This window comes from Trichosurus vulpecula, chromosome 3 (assembly GCF_011100635.1).
Source record: "Trichosurus vulpecula isolate mTriVul1 chromosome 3, mTriVul1.pri, whole genome shotgun sequence".
Taxonomy (NCBI): Eukaryota; Metazoa; Chordata; class Mammalia; order Diprotodontia; family Phalangeridae; genus Trichosurus; species Trichosurus vulpecula.
Genome location: NC_050575.1, coordinates 51,543,080 through 51,563,990, shown reverse-complemented (window position 1 = coordinate 51,563,990; position 20,911 = coordinate 51,543,080). Strand labels below are relative to the sequence as shown.

Here is a 20,911-nt window from a genome sequence, read left to right as displayed (position 1 = left end):
AAGGTTAAGTTGGGATTCTGAGAAGTGGAAGTGAGGAAAGAATACATTCCAGGTATGGAGGAGAGCCAGTGCAAACATATGGAGGAAGGAGTGTTGTGTATGAGGCAAAATAAAACCAACTGGGCTGGACTGTGCATGAAGGGAAATAAGTAGACATCGGACAGGGAAAGTAAAATGGGTCTTAAATGCCAAACACAGTGGCTTTGTATTTCATTCTAAGGGCAACAGGGAACTTAGTGACTAGGGTAATGGTCAGACTAGACGTGTACATTGGAAAAATCACTGGCAGCTGTGGAGGGTAGATTACAGGCCTCATGTGAGTCCTATGAAATAGTCCAGGGGACAGGCAACTAAACTAGGTTGGTAGCTATGTGAGTGAAGAGGAGGAAACTGAAAAAATGCTGTAAGGATGTAGCAAGGACAAGATTTGGCAGTTGATTAGATATGCAAATTATTCTCTAGAGTAGACAGACCACATCCTTATATTCAAACAACTGTCTGAAAATATCCTACCTAGTCTTGTCTGCTTGCTGATTACGAAAGAAGATCAGAAGCATTTGACCCAATAGAGCAGAGCAGCCTTAATGATTGCTTCAACAAGAAATCTCTCAGGCATACATTAAGGTCATATAAGTTGCCTGAATGAATACAGAGATAACTGTGTTCAACAACTCTCCAATTTTTATTATCAAGTGAGGAATAAAACAGGCAAATGTAAGCAGGTGTGTGGTTACCAAAGGAATTTACCACTTTCTGGATGGATATTCTGCATAACGTCCAAACGAAAGAAGGATTTCCTACAGGTATTGATGCCCTCCAGACTCTCCTGTCCAAAAATCAGGTTATATTGATGCGCCTAAAATATTGTAACTCCAGGTTAACAAACATTCATCAATTGCTGACTACGGGAGTCAGTATGACCTGGTGGATTAAAAGCTGACCTCAGGGTCAGGAAAAACTAGGTTCCAGTCACAATTCTGTCATATACTGGCTGTGAAATCCCTGCATAAGTCATTTAATCTCAAAGTATCAGGCAGCTCCCTGAGACCATAAGACCATGTTTTAGATGCCAATCTATAGTGGTAAAGGAAATTTCCTCATTAAAATAACAATGAAATTAGAGGTCCAGTCCACAAGCAAAAACATTAGGCTCTGGGGATGCAAAGATGGCCAGACCTATAATGAGATGTCTATTACCCAAACTACAGCATTCAGTAGGATAGCCGATCTACTGAGAAGGCATATATGTGTTTGTGCGTATGGATATATACACACAGATAAACATACGAGTGCGTGTGTGTGTGTGTGTGTGTGCGTGTGTGTGTGTGTGTGTGTGTGTTTGTACCTGGGACAGACAACATAATGATAAGTTCTGGCTTTCTAAATCAGTATGTTGCCCACAGAAATCCATTTCCATTTCTGCATGACAACACTGATCTCTGATCAGTCTGGGATTAAAGGAGTAAGCATGATTCTCTGCTAAGAATTTCATCATTCATTTCTCTTTGCACTACAGGCAAATAAAAACATGTACACTGTACATGACAGACATACATGGTTTTATGTCAGATCCTCTTTTTTTGTTCCTACCTATTTTGGGACGTTCACATATGTTGAATGAGTTTATATTCAAAAAAGAAAGTTGTTGGTTTTTTGTTTTTTATAGGGGGAACAAGCTAAGGTTAAAACAATCCGGAAGCTAGTTCCTTCTCAAGCAGAAGCTGGATTTCAGGGATGTTTCAGGAAAGAATTTTCCATCGGCAGTAAGTCAAACAGTATAACCTGAGACACTTTTCACTTCTTCCACTTCTAGGACTTTACAGCATTGTCTGGAGAAAGGGAAGGGTGTGGGACTAAATGGGAGCCACAAACAGAGGACAAACAACTTACTAAGAGTGAAAAAGTATCCTCAAAAAACATTGTTGGAAGGAAGTTAAGCACAGTGGAACCCAGAACGCACAATATTTCTCTTGCACAGAACCAGAAAGATCATAGTATCTATTTTCTCATCTCAAATATTCAAAAAGATCTGTGATCTCAGCAATTTGGGAGTCCACTCTAACGAGGCAAAGAGCAACCTATTCCTACCTGCCTCTCTCAACTCTTGTTCATGTGCTTCCCACAAAGTTTGACCCAATAAGTCCACCCAAAGAGCAGAAGCCTTCCCTCAACTCCCCCACTCCCACCTCCACATCACAAAGGTACCAGTGGAACAGTCTGCCTGTCCAACATGGCATCCTTCACTCTTGCCATGAGGTCAGTCCACCTTCTCTCCCTGTCTTACAATTCCCTTTCCTGTTCCAGTTTCTAGTCAACGGAAACAAAATGTCTAGTTTTCTTCTTTAGGTTCAAGGCATAAAGACTAATAGAATTGCCTGCAATCTATTATAGTGCAGTATAAGGCAGATAATTTATCAACATAACTACTATTTCTCCCTCCATTTTTTTCCTAACCATGCCATTGTCCTCTACTGACTTGATCCATCTGGATGCAAATTTAGCACTAAAAATAGAGGAACCTATCCCAAGTTACAAAATTCAAGAGTGAAAAAGCCAAACCCAGCTAAGTGCCTTTTCCATTATGCCATGATGTAAAACTGAAAGGATTTCAATGGAAAGGTGTTTGTCCTTGACTTTGTAATCCTTAGGATGAACACAAAATGATAATTCCAGAATGGATTTACAGTCAAGAGTGGCATCTTCCACTTAAATATCTTCTTAAGGCATTTATAGAATTTTACGTTTTCCATTACAGACACATGCATTTTCTATTCCTGGCAGTGGAATTTTCCCCCAGAAACTGTATCACTCTTCTCTACACGGAAAGAGTAAAATTAACACAAATTTGGGCCTCTTTCCCAACCCCTACCCCCACTTAAGATACAAGAAGGATGAATACAATATTCTAAGATACTCTTGCAAATCTAGTAAATGACTATAAAACCTGCTTTCTTCTCTGGATGGACCAACACTCTCCTGAAATCTTGTAGCTTCAATGCCAAGTTTGACAAGACTTATCAGAATAAACAGGACAACGCTGGTTAGTAGAAAGAGTACTACTCTTGGAGTCAGAAGGCCTAGTTTTGAGTACTGGCTCCATTACTTATTACTTAGGTGATCTTGGGCAAGTCACTTAAAACTCTTTGTACCTCAGTTTCCTCCCTTATAAAATGAACCAGCAGGACCACCTTTAAATCCCATGATCCGCAAGGTCAAAAGAGAACAGCATTTAAACTAGAAACCCTGAAGTCAACCAGAACAGATGTCCAAGTTCAGCACATGAATTTAGCCACATTTCTATCATGGCCCAATGAAGATACACAAAATGCTTTCCCAACAACCACCCTGTGATGCAAGAATCACTTGGTAAAACATGTGAAAAATCTTAATGTAACATAATATGGCTAGTACCTTACATGATCAATGTACCCTCATGATCATTTTGGCTCTCTAAGGTGTTGTTTAAAACAGTTATATCTTCTTATTTTCTCCTTTTACTGCTCTCTCTTTACTCTGGCTTCTTAAGCTACATAACTCTTCCTATCAAATCCCAGAGATAAAAAAGGACTTGGTCAGAAATCTCTGAGAGTAAGTCCAGGGGTTACAGGCAAGTGGCTGGTGGAAGACAAAAACAGCTTTCATCTCCTTGCTGAATTGCATCTTGGGGGGAAAAAAAACAAGATTCTTGCAAGATAAAAGGACCCAAAGTTGCCAGTGACAACTGCAGATGGAATGTCTTTTGCTTCCTAGCTCCTTCCTAATATGTGAGGAAACTACAAAAATATACAGGGAAGGCAGAAGTGAGTAGAGGGAAGAGAAAAAAAAAACCAGACAAATAGAAGATACTTGGAGATACCTATCACAGAATTGTACACTTCCCTCTGGATTAATAGGAGGGGACACAGGGAGTCTCATTCTGACCGACTATTGAAGGACCCTGCCATGACCTGCTAAGAGAGCTGAGAAAAGAAAATAGATTTCCCGGACCCACTCCAGGATATTCATTCAATTCAACACATTTTCTCTTGGTCTATAATTGGGACATTCTAAGCTTTTATGGGTCTTTAAGTACTCAGGAAGGGAAGAAGGTGCTAGGAAGCATTGGCAAGGGTGGAAATGAGAGGCGCCACAGAGAGTTTTAATTGCCTAAAAAACAACTCCCCACAAGCCGTGGCAACTTTTGAATGCACAGTGAGCAACAGTGATTCTTCTCGGAACAGAATCTTTGAATTGGCTTCCATCCCATCCCATCCCATCCCATCCCATCCCAAGAGCCAGAGGGCAAAGCTATATAAACAATCACAAGGAGAACTGATAGATCTGACTTAGATCGAACACCTGCTCAAACTAGCAAGCCATCAACACTGGTCAAGTTAAGAAACACCATGTGAGGAGGACCTTTTTAAAAAACCCCAACATTAACCACTCAGAATGCCATGCTCAGAATAAACAAAGTTATCTACAATTAAATATTAAAAAGAACCATCACTTAGAATCTGCTTTGAGGCAAGGGGACTCAAATGCTCTTGGGCCTTGGGGAGACTTTCTGGTCCTATCACTTTCCATCAAACAAACCAACCAACTCCGCCCCCCCCACCCCCACATTATTGGAAAGACTTCTTGCATTTTACAAAAAGCATTTACTTTTCTTCTCCATCTCTAATCATGCCACATTGAAGGAATGTGCAAGACAGTCTTAAGTATAAAAGTTAGTTTGACATGCTGGGTAGGAAAAGCAGGCTGACAATTATGTGACATTAGTAACAAGGTGTCGCACCACAAAGCATGCAAAAGAAATGCATACCACAATCTGCAAGCATACTCAGGAACATACTCCAATCTTCCTTCAGTTTCAAGGACTCTCTAGAACTGGGAAAGGTTGGCAGAATATGTAAAGAAGACACCAAGCTACACAGGCTGCCTGGCAAAGGGGTAGAGTCTTTCAGAGCAGCAAGTAAACACAGGGATAGGGTTAAGTGAGACATGTAACCTCTGGTATGAGAATGACTACTACAAAAAGCCCCCTGGATAGTTTAGGATCTCCATGCTGAAAAATCTAGAGGAAGCTGAAATAAACTCAACACATGGGGTTTCTTGAAAGAATTAACAGTTGCCAAGGAAAGCGTCCTAAGGAATTGGAACGTGATCAAGATTAACTTGAGATGATGGAATGGTGTGGCTTAAGGAAGGAATCTTCAGTTTGAGGAATACACCAAGTTTCTCAATCAAGGGTCTGAGAATCCACAAGTGGTTTGGTCTCTTCCCTTGGCTTTATCATTGGCACGTGGCAGACTAGTAAGATGTCTTTCACATACAGCTCTTGTGACTGATTCAGACAACCTGGTTTCACACCCAGGAATTGTCCAATTCTCTCCCCATGTCTTCTTTCTTATATTAACAAGTCTAAAACCACAAACATTTGGTCTAATCTTGCCAAGAAAATCAGGTCACTCATCTTTAAATGTCTGTTTTGGGCATGGAGATGAGTAAAATGCATACCAGAGAATGGAACCTCGAAGCAGGGGAGGGGAAACGTCTAGTGGTTAAGCCTGATATGTGAGGGGAAGTTGAAAGGTTTTATAGAGGCTGATAAGTTGTACACAGGCTGTTCCAAATTGGATTAGGATAGGAGGAAGGGGGGAGGCAGAGAGGAAGGTTTTTGTAGGGGAGGGAAAAAGGGAGATGGGGAAAAGAGAAGGAAAATGGGAAGAGGAAAAAGGGAGAAATGAAAGAGATGACAGGGGGAGGGGAAAGAGAAAGGAAGAAGAAAGAGGAAAGGAAAAGAGAGGGAAATGGAAGACAGAAGGAAAAGGGAAAGAAAAAAAAGGAAGGGAGAGGTAAGGAAGAGATGGGGTGAGAGGGGAAGGGAAGGGAAAATGGTAAAGGAGAAGGTACAGAAAATGGAGGGAGGAAGGGGAAAGGAAAAGAGACAAAGGGAAGGGATGGAAAGAAGGGAAGAAGGAAGAGAAGGAATGGGAAGCAAAAGGCAGTCAAAAGAATGGATGGAGGTAAAAGCAAAGGAGGAGGGAATTAGCACAGATGTGTGGAGCAGAGGTGGAGAAAGACTTTGCAGACTTTGACTAAACAGAAACTACAATTGAAACACTGAGTTATTGGACCTCAGAAAGAGAAGACAGCTACTCACCTATCTACAGCTTCCACATCAAAGCAAAACCTCTTTTCAATAGAGTCTGTTTTCCGTCGTGTGCATGATTTGAGAATGACTGATTCATCTTCTCCCTAGTGAGAAACACAAGGAACATGAAATGAGATGGAGATCTTGCCCGCCCCCCCACCATCGTCTCTAAAATAAACACTACACAGAAACCTGAACAATCTTTTTATCTTTATTTTCAAATACATTCATGCAAATATACTAAGTAAATGAATGATTGATCAAAAGATCTTCTGTGGAAGTGACTAAATTAAAGTTCATGTCAAAAGCACCTCCTCTGAAACTTGAATTATGGGCTGATTCAGACAAGCTGATTTCACATCCAGGAACTGTCCAATCATCCAATGGAATGGCTGAAACCCCCTCAATGCACAAATTAACTGACACTAGAAAAGTTATGTGACATGCCCGAGAAGAATAAATGACAGAGGTGGGATTTGAACCCAGGTCCTTACACTCCAAATCCAAAAGCCTTTCCACTATACCATGCTGCCTCTCAGTGAAATGACAGGGAATAATTCTCCACTGGGAATTTAATTGAAAAAAATCAAGAGGATACTGAAAAGAGTCTGACGTGAAAGGACCTGGGTTCAAGTCTCAGCTCTTCCATTCAGTGAGTTTAGGCAAGGCACCAAACCAATCTGGCCTCAGTTTCTTCATCTGTAAAATGTAGAAGTTGAACAGGAAGACTTCTAAGGTCTCTTCTAGCTCGGTATTTATGAAACTGTAGGTTAGTTCTAGCACCCAAAAATTCTAGATCTCAATGCATTTTATAAATATCGATTTGTTAACTTTCATTGTGTCCCTGAGTGGTAAAAAGAACAGGCTTTCATTATCAGAAACTAAAAACCAAAAGAGTCAGGAGATTAATCAACCAATCAACATTTATTATTAAGTACCTACTCTGTGCTGTGTACTAGAAACAGACAAGCCCGGTCTCATCTTCTTATTCTATCAATTTTATCCAAGCTACTTTAACCACAAATGAAAACCATTATACAGAGATGCACGATGCCCATGTGTTAAGGAATGGTTACTGCACCAGAGAAGGGGCCTTGTACATATGGAAATAAATGGTGAAAATCAATTTTATAATGGATTGGCACAGGGACAGAGTAGGGTTGGGTGTCAAAACAGGAAAGAAAAAACCACATACACATACTTGCCTAACTTGCTGACAGAACATAAAATGTCTTGACAAACTTCCCTCAAGGTAAGATAAAATTTAAAAACCTATTTCTTGATAACTTATGGAAGGAATATCAATCAAAGAGAGAAGGGTCAGGAAAAAGGCAGCTCAAAAGACAGCTCCTATCTACAAACCTTCTTTTCTCTTGATCTCTTTTGCTTTTTGCCTTTTTTATGGCCTGATATTTTAATTCTTCAATTGAATTTATAAACATGAAATTAGGTAAAGCTCAAACCCAATCCTTTCCTCCCAAAGGTTTTTAATGAATCCTTAGCAATTCTTCAAATGGGTCTGAAAATACCCCCTCCTCCCACAAAGAGTTTCCTGGGTTCTAAAGGAAGAGATTTAATAAGTGAGCTGAATGTCTGAGCAGGTTGCAGCTCAATGGACAAGGAACAGTTCCCACTTTCCAGGCTCATTTGGTACATTCCTGTGAAATGGAAGAAAATAGGAGAACTAAAAATGGCATATAATGTGGGTGGAGGAAGGGAACTAAGGATGAATATACCAAATCAGGGAAGTGCCATAGAGATGATCTGTTCAACTACTGAGAGCTAAAAAAGACTGGCAGAGTCAGAAAAAAATGACATTTTACGAAATTCTTAGTTAAGAAATGGAGAAAAGATCAATGAAAGAGACAGACATCTTCTGCCATAAATGGAGGATAAATGAGGAAAAGTACATAATGATAAATAGAAAGCTGGGATAAGTAGAGATGTAGGAAAAAAGCAAGGATTCCAAAGGTAATAGGCCATAAATGGCTCCTCAACATACTCTTTCATTAAACCAGTTCCTCACTGAGGGGCTCACAAGAACCATTACATAAAATATACAGTTACTGGCTTTCAACACTGTGGGGGAATTATACTATATATCAGAGGGAGTGATTAATGGGGGTTGCCACACTAAAGATCCCCAGGAAAAATAAATTGGCAAACAGAACTGTACATGAATTCATATTCCCTAGACCTTCATTTCATCCCTCCAAATCTCAATCAGATCCTGTGTTTCAACCTCTCTAAGCTGCCTTAAAAGAAGTCACCAAAACTGTCTACTTTCAGAGGTAATCTAGCCTCATCATCCTTTTCTCAAAGCCGATCCTCTCATGGATCCTGAATCTGCCCGACCTTCACAAACTCTGTGGTCCCTGGAGAACTATTGACCATTACTGTCTTAACTGCCCCATGGTACACTCCAATTGCTCCAACTAGGCAAAGTCCCTTCTCATCCCCTTATTCTCCACAATCTGTAACTCAAACCTTGGGTAATGTCTACCATTCTAAATGGTTTGTCTAAGCAGGTAGATAGTGCAGTGGAAGAGTGCAGAGCCTGGAGTCAGGAAGACCTAACTCAGATACATACTGGCTGTGTGACTCTGGGTAAATCACTTAATCTCTGCCTGCCTCCACTTTCTCAACTGTAAAATGAGGATTATAATGGTAGCTACCCTCTTAGGGTTATTGTGAAGATTAAAGGAGATATTTGCCAAGTGCTTAGCACAGGGCCTTCTTATAAATTCCTATCATCACCACTACTATTCTTCCTCATCTCAACTGCAGCAAATCAAAGCTTCCTCCATCTGGTCTACATGCTTTCTGTACCATGTAGCAATTCTCTAACCCACTACTATATCACAGAGCTCTAAGTCCCCCTTAGTTCCCCTCTCTTGACCTACCTAAAGCTTCCTACATTCACATCCCCAAACCAAGTTTCATCTTTTGTTTCTTTGCCACACCTTGCTTAGAGAACACACCTCACCTTTGTGTTACCCAGCATTATTCCAAAGAGCCCACAAGAGTTTTATTTATTTTTTTTGGTAGAACTGCCTAAGACTGACTTCTGTTACTTCTTTGCCTACTAAATGATGTATCTACTTAAGCTCCACAAAAAAGTTATCCACAGGATTTTATTGCTATAGTCTATAGTGAACACCCATTCCATCCATGGTGATAAGCTCATTATCAGTTATGTCTCACAATCTACCCAAACCTATGGGTATAAGGCTAAAAGAAATGAGATCAAATCTAAAGGAACCCACCTCCCACCCACCAAAAAGAGTCTGCTCAGCCAAAGGTGCATTAATGTGTCTATATTAACAACTTTGAAAGTGTTAAGAACACTGATCACTGCAATGGCCAAACACAATTCCAGAGAACCAAAAATGAAGGTCACTCATTTTTGTGACAGAGTAATATAGGAACTTAACTCTTACCCCATCCCACCCCCCCACCACCACCCCAACCTCTCCCTGAATCCATCCCTTGCCCCCAGGCTGAAGAAAAAAAAAGTTGCTTCTCTGGAAACAAAAGGGAAAAAAAAGTAGAAAAGAAGCACAACTAAAGAAAGAACCATGTAAGTTTATTCATCTGAAATCCTTAGTGACTAACCTCACAGAGACTTTCAAACAAACACATTCTACCAAGGTATTACCAAAAATAATGTTGTCCTTTATGTAGGAAGACGGCTTGACTGACCCACCTTTTGTAAGGCATGTGCTTTAACTTGCTTGTCCGAGCATGAGGATGTTGCTCTGCCTTCCAATATCCTTTTGGCAAAAGGTACAGGGTTGAAGTGGCCACAGATCAGGGTAAGCTAAGTAACCTACATAGGGATGGAATCCATGGCCATGGTGGCCAACTAACCACCACCTCTAGAGAGCTAATATGATTTAAAAACAAACAAACAAAAACCACTCACCCCCTTTCCTCCTGATTTCTGGTCAAAGGGCACCATGGTGATCCTTTTGGATTCCCGCTGGTACGTACAATAGTGCTTCACCCAAGAAGTGCCAAAGTGACCTACAATAGAACACCTTCTTGTAAATCTTGTACAAACCAAATGAATACTAAAAACCACAAATTAACATTATCTATGTTGTACTGTATTTTTATTTATTTTGTTAAGTATTTCCTAGTTACATTTTAATCTGGTTCTTGTCACCCACGGATGACCCCTTCTGTTGTAAACCATTTACAGGAAAACATACATATTCACATTCACACATATAACCTTCTGTCCTAGGGACTATAGAAGTTTCTCTGCCATATAAATGAGACCAAATGAGGTAATTATTTCATCTCCACTCCAATGAATAGATAATATTCCACATGGGTACACCCTTAGGCAGCCAGATGGCACAGTAGGTAAGAGTGCTGGGCCTAAAGTCAAAAAGACTCTAGTGTAAAACCAGTCTCAGACATTTACGAGATGTGTGACCCAGGCCAATCATTTCAACACTGCCTGCCTCATTTTGCCCATCTGTAAAATGGGGATAAATGCACCTACCTCACAAGGCAGATATGAAGATGAAATAAGATATCTGTAAAGCACTATGCATACCTTAAAGTATTATATAAATGCTAGCTGTTATCATTATCATCATCATCATTATCTTTACCACCAACACCACCACTCATATTGTATGACTCATGCCCATGTCCTCCCATAAAGCTAAAAACAGAAAAGACTTCCTGGTGCTTCCTTCGGGATCAATACAAGATTTTTTCCTCCAAGTCATTTAACTGGCTTTTAAGATCTAAAAGTACTCAGGTTTCCTTGGGGAATTCATTCATTCATGCATGCACTGGACAAACATTTACTGAGCTCCAATGATGTGCCAGATGCTGTACTAGTAAACTGCAAAGTTATTAAATTAATTCACTATTGGTTGTACATTATTGCAGTACCAATGTCTCTCCAAGTTCTCATTTTCTGCCCAAAGAGAAAATCGGGTGGGATCAGACTATGCAGTCATCTTCCTCTTTCCTCCTCTAAGCCCTGCTAACTTTGAGAGTGCCTCCCCCGCTGCACACCCTCCTTGCTGCTACTTTCTGTAGCACTAACTTAAGTGGTCACATTAGAGATGCTCCCTGGATCCTGACCCCAAATTTCTACTTCACCTGGATGTAAAGCAATTTTACAGAGATAAGAAAAACAATCAAAGAGAACTCCCGGGCTTTCAGCTACCTCTTCCTTCCAATCCCGATAAGCTCATTTCTATCAAGATGCAGGAACCCTGGAAGGTCTCATGACCTCAGTTACAACCTCACATTGCCAGGGATTTTTCCCTCTTCTATTCATACTCCAAAGTAGTCCCCATGGATTTTTCACGCTCTGCAGTCTGATCTTTAAAATTATTGGAAACTTGGGAGTTCTGGGAAATCTCACTCCCAAAAACCCTTCCCCTCCCTCACTCCACCACAAATCAGTAGCCGCATATTCTTCTTTCTCACACAGCCACAACCTGAACTCAGGTCTTCGTAACTTTTGGCATAAATAATTATAGTAGCCTTCCAACCTGTCTCCCTGCCTCACTCCAATTTCTCCCTATTCAATTCATTCTCCATACAGATATCAAAGCAATTTCCTAAACCAGAAATGAAGTCACCACTGCCCCCACATTAAAACTCCAGTAGCTTTCTACTAGCTCCAAGCACAAATATAAACTTCTATGTCTGGCATTTAAATCCTACTGTCCATCTTTCCAGCTGAATTACACATTATTAACCTTCACACACTCTATACCCCAGTCAAACTGTCTTTCTTACTGTTCCTTACACTGGAATAAAACTCCAGGTATGGCTTAAATTGGGCACCTCATTTGAAACTTAGAGTAACTATAAAATAGGTTCTATGAGGTATTATTACTCCATTGTCAGAGAAGAGGAAACAGGCACAGAGAGATAAAGGGACTTAATCTGTGGCCATATACCTAAGAAATGTGAGACAGAGGATTTGCACCAAGGTCAACCTTCATTTCCAGCAATCGGTGCGGTATTTTTTGTTAGGAAACCTGGGTTTGAATTCTGCCGCAAACATTAACTTATATGTGACTTTGGAAAAATCAGTTAATCCTTCTGAGGCTCAATTTCCCTACCTTTAAAATGCAGATAAGAATTTTCATTTAACTTAACTGTCAAGGCTAAGCTGTAGTCAAGAAAGTACTCTATAAGGCAGCTAAGTGGTTCAATGGATAAGAGTTGGACTTGGTGTTAGAAGACCAAAGTTCAAATCTTACTTCAGACACTTACTAGCTTGCCTAGGCAAGTCGATTAACCTTTGTGTACCTCAGTTCCATCATCTGTAAAATTGAGACAGTAATAATACTTACCTCCCAGAGTTGTTGTGAGGATGAGATATGTGTAAATTGCTTTATAAATCTTAAGCTCTAATAATAAAAAGTTCCAATAAAAGTGAATGTTCATCTACTAGGTTATAAGCTCCTTGATGGGGATCATGTCATTTATCTCTGAATACACCTCAGTTATCTATTCCCTATGTTGTCAGTAACTTACTAGGAACTGACCAAATATTGACCCTCAAGCTATAATCTTCTCTGTCCCCTTACTGATAAATTCATAAGAGCTGCCCACACTCACTGCCTACAATTCACCACCACCTACTTCTCCATCTCTTGAAATTTCTTTTCCAGCACAACTCTATTGAATCTACTCCCTCAACAGTCACTGCACAAACTTCCTAACTGCTCAGCTTTTTACCAAATGCCACCCTTCTTCAACTTTCTAACATGGCCAATCACTGTCTTCTAGACACCTGGGTTTTTCTTGTCTTCTGCAACATTATTCTTTCCTGTCTGACCACTCCTTCTCAGCCTACTTCACGACCCTAAGCAGGGGTGTATAAGGTTGTGCCCTGGGGCTTCTTCTCTTCTCTTCTGAAACTATCTTGGTGCATTATTATCACCTCCACAAAGATGTCTCCCACATCTAATTATTTCCAGATACCCAACTACCTTCTGGCTACATCCACCTGGACATCCCATCAGCACCTTAAACATAACACATCCAGAATCAAACATCATTTTTCCTCCTGAACCCACACTTCCTCTAACCTTCCTTGACTCTTTTCTTGGCACTGTCATCTTCTCCAGTCACTCAGGACTTTAACATCAGCCATCATTGACTATTCCCTCTCTCACGCATGGATTCAATCACTTGCCAAGTTCAGTCAAAGCCAACTTTAGAACACCACTCAATTCTATTTCCTTTTCTCCCTTTATTGGTATATTCTCCCTTACTCTACTGCTGCTCTGAAGCCGATCTTCTCTTCTAAACTATTTTCACCAGGCCTAGAGTTAGGAAAACTTAAGTTCAAATCCAGCCTCAGACATTTACTTACTAGCTGTGTGACTCTGGGCAAGTCACTTAACCCTGTTTCCCTGTTGTTTGTTCATCTATACAGTGAGTTAGAGAAGGAAATGGCAAAACCACTTCAGTTATCTTTGCCAACAAAACCCCAAACGGGGTCACGAAGAGTTGGACATGGCTGAAATGACAGAATAACAACATCACCTTGCCACTAGTCTTTTGTCTCCAATTCATTCTTCAGTAGCCAAAATAATCTTCCTAAAGCCGATTCTGCTGCTCTCCTGATCAAAAAACTTCAGAAATTCCTATTGTCTCCAAGATAAAAAAACAAACCCCTCAATCTAGCATTTAAAGGCCAATATAATGGGGCTCTAATCTTCCTTTCCAGTTTTATTTCACCAAATTGCCCTTCTGGAACCATTAGCTCTCCCCTAATTAGATAGATCAACTCCTACCTCTCTGTATGCATAGTCTGTCCCCAAACCAGAATGCATCACCTCCTTTTAGAAGTCTCCTATTTAAGACTCAGCTCAATTGGCATTAATCCTGTGGGCCCTCCTTCCCTCAGTCCCCCTCTGATACAGCCTTTCCTCTGATGTCTTCCTACCCCCATCACTCCATACCCTGCATCATTATAGTTATATGTAAACAAGGCAAACCCTCCCTTGCCCCAATGAGAATGCAAGTTTCTTAAGGGAAATGATGATCTAGTTTTTACCTTATATTTATTCCCAGTGCTTCAAACAGTAGGTACATATTAAAGAAGAAGTAGCTAGATGGCTCAGTAGGTAGAGCGTTGGATCTGGAGTCAGGAAGACCCAAGTTCAAATCCAGCTTCGGACACTTACTAGCTGTGGGATCTTGGGCAAGTCACTTACCTCTGCTTGCATTAATCCACTGGAGAAGGAGAAGACAGTATCTTTGCTAAGAAAATCCCATGGACAGTATGATCCACGGGGTCTGACATGACTGAACGATGACAATTAAATTAGAATCCAGCTGATAAATATTTACTCTTCCTTCATATCACATTCTGACCTGAGAGTACCAAACCAAATAGAGAACCCAGAAGTAAACCTAGTCTCGGGCCTTCTTCTCCTGCATGCTTGAGTCTCTCACTCAAAATTCCCCCTTGGCAGCAAACTGGAACATCTTTCTGCCAAAATGTCACTGGCAGATTCCCATTCTCCTCCATCACCCAACCTCCACCCCTCCGTGTAGTAAATATCACGTACGTTTCTCCTGGACGTAGAGATAGCCCTCCATGGTATAAGGACTAATGGTCTTGTGTTCATGAGGATTCTCCTTCATTTTTTTCATCAGTGACTCTACTTCTGATCGGGTACCTTCAAAGCGATTTCTTGTCTATAATGAAAACAATTCCACTTAAATCAGAAAAATTTAATCTTTGTTCTTATCTCCATTAATCTGTAAGTCAGCCTAATAATTAAGGGTGCTTGAATCTATGTTTGTTTTTTAAGAGGAGGGCAAGACTTCAAAGGTCCTGAGCTCTACCAATTTCCATGTCCCTAAGACTCAGGAGAGAAAAAAAAATAAAAATTCAAGGCAAAAGCTACACAATTGAGAGTGGATTGGATTCCATTTATCTGCTTTCTCCCTACGACCTTTTGGAGTTAAATTATTTTTCTCTTTATTGGTTTGCTTAGCAAAGTGCCCGGTATACAGTCAGCACTTAATAAATGCTTTATTGGGCTAGAATATAAAGATCACTTGAGCAAAAATAGAATCATGGCACAGCCATAACATGGGAAGGGTATGCTAAAGCTTCATTTATTAAAGGTAAATGACCCTAATTAACAAATCTCTCCTGGTCCTACTGTTTAAGAATAATGAAACTCTGAACTAGACAACCCACACCTAGGCATATAACCCAAGGAGGTCAAATAACGAAAAGTCCCATATATATATATATATCAAAAACTGGAAGAAAAAAAAGTGGGAAGCCCATTGACTAGGTGGAGGATTGGGCCAAAAGTGGTCTACGAATGTCTCTATACTATATTGTACCACAAGAAATGACAGGTATGATGAAATCAGAGAAACATGGAAAGTCTTCTATGAACTGTACAAACGGTTACAAGCAGGCCAGGAGAATAATATGTGTCACTCTAATTCTGTAAATGAAAACGATGAAAGGTGGCTGAAATCTGATTAATCACAATGCCTAATCTCAATCCCAGGAACAGAAACATACTCCTGGTCTCTCAGTTGAGAGGTAGGAGAATACAGGTGCAGAAGGCTGCTTCTATTGTCAGGAGAAGCTGAAATGTTGACTGGCAAAACTGGGAGAGGTGAGGGAAATGACCACCCAAATGGGATAGGTAAGCGGCACAGCGGATTGAGCTCTTGGTCCAGAGTCAGGAAGACTCGACCTCAAATCCAGCTTCAGACATTTACTAGCTGTGTCACCCTGGGCAAACCACTTAACCTCTGCTTGCCTCAGTTTCCTCATCTGTAATTTGAGGATAATAATAGCATCTACCTCCCAGGGTTGCTGAGAAGATCAAATGATAAAAAAATTGTAAGGAGTTTGGCACAGTGCCTGGCACTATATGTAGTAGGTGCTATATAAATGTTAGCTATTAAATGGCATGGAAATTTTTTTAAATAAAATAAAGGGAGGGAGGAAAAGAAATGGAAAATGAAAATGAGTCTAGTAATGAATTGAATTTTCTGCAGACTTTACTAGGAATTAAAGGCCATGGAGAAGAAGCAAGAGCCCCTATCCTCACTGCTATCCCTCAGAAGAGTAAGGTGGCATTAGCTACAGTAAGATGGAAATGCCACTACTTGGAGAATTTCTGATTCCTTTTTTGGGAGATTAAAAAAAACTGGCAGCAACCCTCCCCCCAAAATAAAAGTTAGCTGTGCTATAAAAGAATGCCTAAGGGGCTGATGTCCAGAAGATGTCTGTCTCTTTGTTGCCCGCAGAGAACAACTAAGACCCAGGACAAACATGATCTGGACTGTTTTCAAGGCAGTGGTCCTCAGGGCCAGACACATTTTTTTTCCTTTTTCTTTTCTTTTTCCTTCTTGGTTTTCTTGTTTTGTAATCAACTGTCCTTAACTGCCTGGCCTTCTCCAAGTACCCCCACTAGAAGGCAGAGACACCACCCAAGATGCCCTGCCCTTCCCATCCCAAGGCCTTGACACTTTTGCCCACTCACATTCTGTATGCTGATGGTCAGCTGTGTCTTGAAGTCACTGAAATCCTTGGCAAGTTCATAACCATGATGGTAGAAGGTGAAGAGTCCCTGCAGGAAGGCCAGCAGCTGTAAGGGAGGGAAGGGAAAAGCGAGAAACAAGCAGGTTTAGGAAGGGAGGATAGATCCATGGAGCATCTCAGTGGTAGCAGGAAATTCTAATAAAAATATCACTGGCTTCTTAAATTGAATACCAAGATGAAAATCAAATTACTGTGCAAAAGAGTCCTTTTAACTTCGAGGAAAAAAATGACACATCTACAAATGTCAAGATGGGGAATGTTTTCAAACAACAAGAGTGTTTTAAAACCATCCTTCAGTTTAAAAAAGGCTAGCTGCCTATTCTTCTCTTAAAGTCTCCAGAAAAAAAAAAAAAACTCCATAAGATCTTTTGTATTGTACTATAATGTTCTATAACCCTTCAGGAGAAATGTTTGTTTTTTTCATAATATCTAACCTAAGCTCTCATCCACCTCCTGCAAGGAAATATAAGTGAAGTCTTGTCCTGCCTACAGGGAATGCACAGACAGCTGGGGGATTTTGTTTTTTAGTACACTCAAGTTTTTCAATATCTCTTCTTTGGAAAAAGGGATTCTACTAGAAAGTAAGGAGGAGGAAGGGGAAAGAACTGGATAGCTCACATAATCAGGGTGTAGGAAATGAAGAGTAGATGTGGAAGAAGGGGTGGAGAAATCAGACAACACATGAAACTCACTTTGAACCAAACTAAAGGAGAGTTTACAGTATTTCCAGCTGCTTTCTCTCAGAAATGTTTATTATTCTCTCTCTCTCTCTCTCTCTCTCTCTCTCTCTCTCTCTCTCTCTCTCTCTCTCTCTCTCTCTCCCCCTCCCTCCCTTCCCTCTCTCTTACTTTCTCTCTCTCTCTCTCTCTCTCTCTCTCTCTCTCTCTCTCTCTCTCACACACACACACACACACACACACACACACACACACACACACACAGAGGTTTGGTATAGAAATACATTTAACAAATATGGAAATAGATAGGCAGAGGTGACAAGGAAGAGAAGGGTTTGAGAAAGAGGATAAAATCAGAAAAAGATAAGTAATAAGCAAAGCACACTCTAGCAAGAGAAGGTAAAGCAAGAAAGAAAAGAAAATTGAAGAAAAGAACCTATGATGAGAGACTGAAGAGAAGAGAGGCAGCAGACCAAAAGCAGATCATTTTCATTATAGAGTACCAGGGTCAAGCCCACCCTTTCTTTCTCCACCTTCTCTTTAGTAGGGGGGAAGGGAACAGAAACAAAGAGAGGAAAAAACAGAAGAGGATAGGTTGGAGGGTAAATATAGAATTAAGAACCATAATCGTGAATGTGAATGGGATGAACAAAATATCCCTTCACAGATTTGGAAACTGAATTCCTGCCACCCTTGATTTCTCTAGGGTAAACAATGTTCCTGCAGACTTTCCAAGTTTCAACTTAAATACTCTAGATTTTGCTTCAGAGTTATATGCCAAAATAGAATATCATATTACAATAAAAACCTAAACAAAACTAAGAGGAAAGATTATGTCAGGGATATCTCACATGATCATGTTCTTCATTCAGATATGAGATAATTTTTTATTTTTTTAAGTATATTGGATCACTAAATTACATTTCATTTGCGGTCCACTATTACCTCCTGATCTCTCTCAGAGGGATAGAGCTGTTTCACTGTATTATTGCAGTTACTGTCCCTTCCTTAAAAGATTCAAGTTCTTTGAGGCCCAGAATTATAGAAAGTCAGCCTAGCACATTTTACATATGAGAAAAATGAGACCTAGAGAAGTCAAGTGACTTACCCAGGATGACAAAGCTGGTAAATGATAAGGCACACATTTTTTCTTAATGGGTTTTATCCTTTGTGTATCCACCTAATTCTCTGACTATAAATTGCAACCCTAGAAACTGTCTCATCATTCCTGATCCATTAAGTAAACGTACACGGCCTTGAGTTCAAGGTCTCTGAAAACTTCAATGCTTAGGAGAGTCGCTGAGATAAGGCATGTGCTTAACAAATGCTTGGTCACTGATGTAAATCCAACAATGAATCATATGCTGTTGCTGGTGTTCAAGGACTTGGGACTCACCTAAAGAAAACTTCTTTCAAGGAATCTAGGCATCTTTGTTAGTTTAGAAAGAGATGAATCACTTTATACCATCCCCCAACAGGGTTTCCTTAATCCCCACTTTCAAAATAGGAAAGAGAACAATGTCTAAAAACTATAGACCAATAAGCTTGTCCCACAAATGTACTACCTTCCATGTTCATGAACTCTGAAATTCCCTTATCTGATCACAATCTGTTGTCATTCCACTTGTCCCCCAGCTTACAACATCAAATGCTGTTTTTCATCTTCATTATGACCTCCAATCCCTCCACCACATTTCAGTTCTTTCCCAAGTCATCAACCTTCACTGTCTGTCGACGCCTCCCTTACCCATCTTGACCCCGTGGTGAACCATTTCAAATCTATATGCTATCCTACACTCCAGTCCCTCAGCACATTATTCTATCATCAATCTTGCAGTGCAAAGCCTTATATTACATCCACCACCCTTTACATTTGGTCCTACTTACATGTTGCTGAATGAAGCTAGAGAAAATCATGAAAGCAAGTTGGCTGGATCCACTCCAAATTAATGCTACCTAATCTCAAATGGGCCCTCATTATTGTAATACAATCTTTTTATATCTTCTAATTAATTCACCATGCCACTCACCAGAGTGGCTCTTCCAAACCTTTTCATCCCACATGTCTTCTGCCACTATCTCCTCCTTCATCCCTATCTCATATAATGAGGTGGTCCTTCTGTTTTCCAAAGAAAACCCCTGTACTTGTACAAATGACTCCATTCTTTCCCATCTTCTCCAGCAGATAATTCCCACTCCTACTAATCTTCAACCACTTGTCTACTGACCAGGACTCACGCCCACAAATATGACTATGTTTTGCCCATTCTCAAAGACAAAAAACAAAAAAGAACCACCACTTAATCCATCAACCCCTGCTAGCTTTCATCCCATATCTCGTCTCCTCCCCTTACTAATGGCCATCAATGAGGTCAAGAATTCCCTAAAGTACCGATGCATTTGGTGTGTTGACATTCTGCTTAATAAGTGAATTAGCATAAAATGGATTTTGTTCATTGAAAAAATTTAAATTACTTTAAATAACCAAATGTATTTTCATCAGCATCATCAGTCATTCAAACGATTACTCCAAAATGAAAAAAAGGAACCTCAACTGCTTTTGAAGAACAAGCATCAAATAGCTATTTCCAAAGGATGTGTTATGTCCCAGGCATGCTCCGAGTCTGCTCTGAATCCATTAGCCCACGTAGGTGTTGCAATCTGTTGACATGACAAGCCTCACATTCCTGGAGAGACTTCTCAAAGCCAAGGCCCAGCCCCTCTCTACTCTATTTCTAATGATGCCTGAAAGGTAAAGGCACATGAAAGTACAGGAGCAGGAGAGATGAACCCAAAGTTTCTTCATTTTCTCCATCACTCCCCTCATCCTAAGCTCATTAAATGATGCTATACAAGTACAGAAGCCAAGACAATCAGAGTCACAGAAAATTCAGCCACAGACATAGGTCAGTGGTAACAGCGCCTACAAAGGGACAGTATCTACACTGAAATTTCTTAGCATGACACTGGCTAATTAAAGTGCAGCTGTCCAAAAGCAGTCCGCTTACAGTACGATCTGAATAGCCTCTACCGCCTCTACCACCACCACCACCACCAAGAGCGCTGGTCTCGCCCTTTTTCATTGTTCTAGGAAAGATGTTAGCAGTAGCACACAGAACAACGCGGTCTACCGGGAAGACAAGAGTGACCACAGAAAACTGTTTCTAGCTCTTAGTTGACATGTACATTTAATTGCTTCTGTCGTCCTAAATTGGAAAAATCATTTGCATGGTTTTTTTCCCATTCATCTAGACCTTTCCAATGCCCAAGATGGCATACAATGTTTCTTTTCCCTTTCACAGTCACATTTCTACAGAAATCTGTCAGCATTTGTGAAGTACCTACTATATTCCTGGAACTGTGCTAAATGCTAGGTACTAAGACCACCACCACCAAAACAAACATGAACATGGATAAGTGTGTGTATGGAGGGAGACAGAGAGAGAAAGGAGGGGGAGAGAGAGAGACAGAATACAGCAGTATAGGCTCAGGAGCACTTGGGGAGGGAATCCCCTG

General features: G+C 40.4%; 1 protein-coding gene across 1 annotated transcript in view; it reads right to left on the bottom strand.

The window, feature by feature from the left end:
• Positions 1 to 20,911, bottom strand: part of ARHGAP26 (Rho GTPase activating protein 26) — a 531,098-nt gene that overhangs the window by 333,546 nt on the left and 176,641 nt on the right. The window contains exons 7-10 of the mRNA XM_036749095.1: positions 16,660 to 16,764; positions 14,707 to 14,836; positions 10,062 to 10,162; positions 6,146 to 6,240 (exon numbers count right to left, since the gene is read on the bottom strand). Coding sequence (XP_036604990.1) covers positions 6,146 to 6,240; positions 10,062 to 10,162; positions 14,707 to 14,836; positions 16,660 to 16,764 — 431 coding nt within the window. The remainder of the gene's footprint in view (positions 1 to 6,145; positions 6,241 to 10,061; positions 10,163 to 14,706; positions 14,837 to 16,659; positions 16,765 to 20,911) is intronic.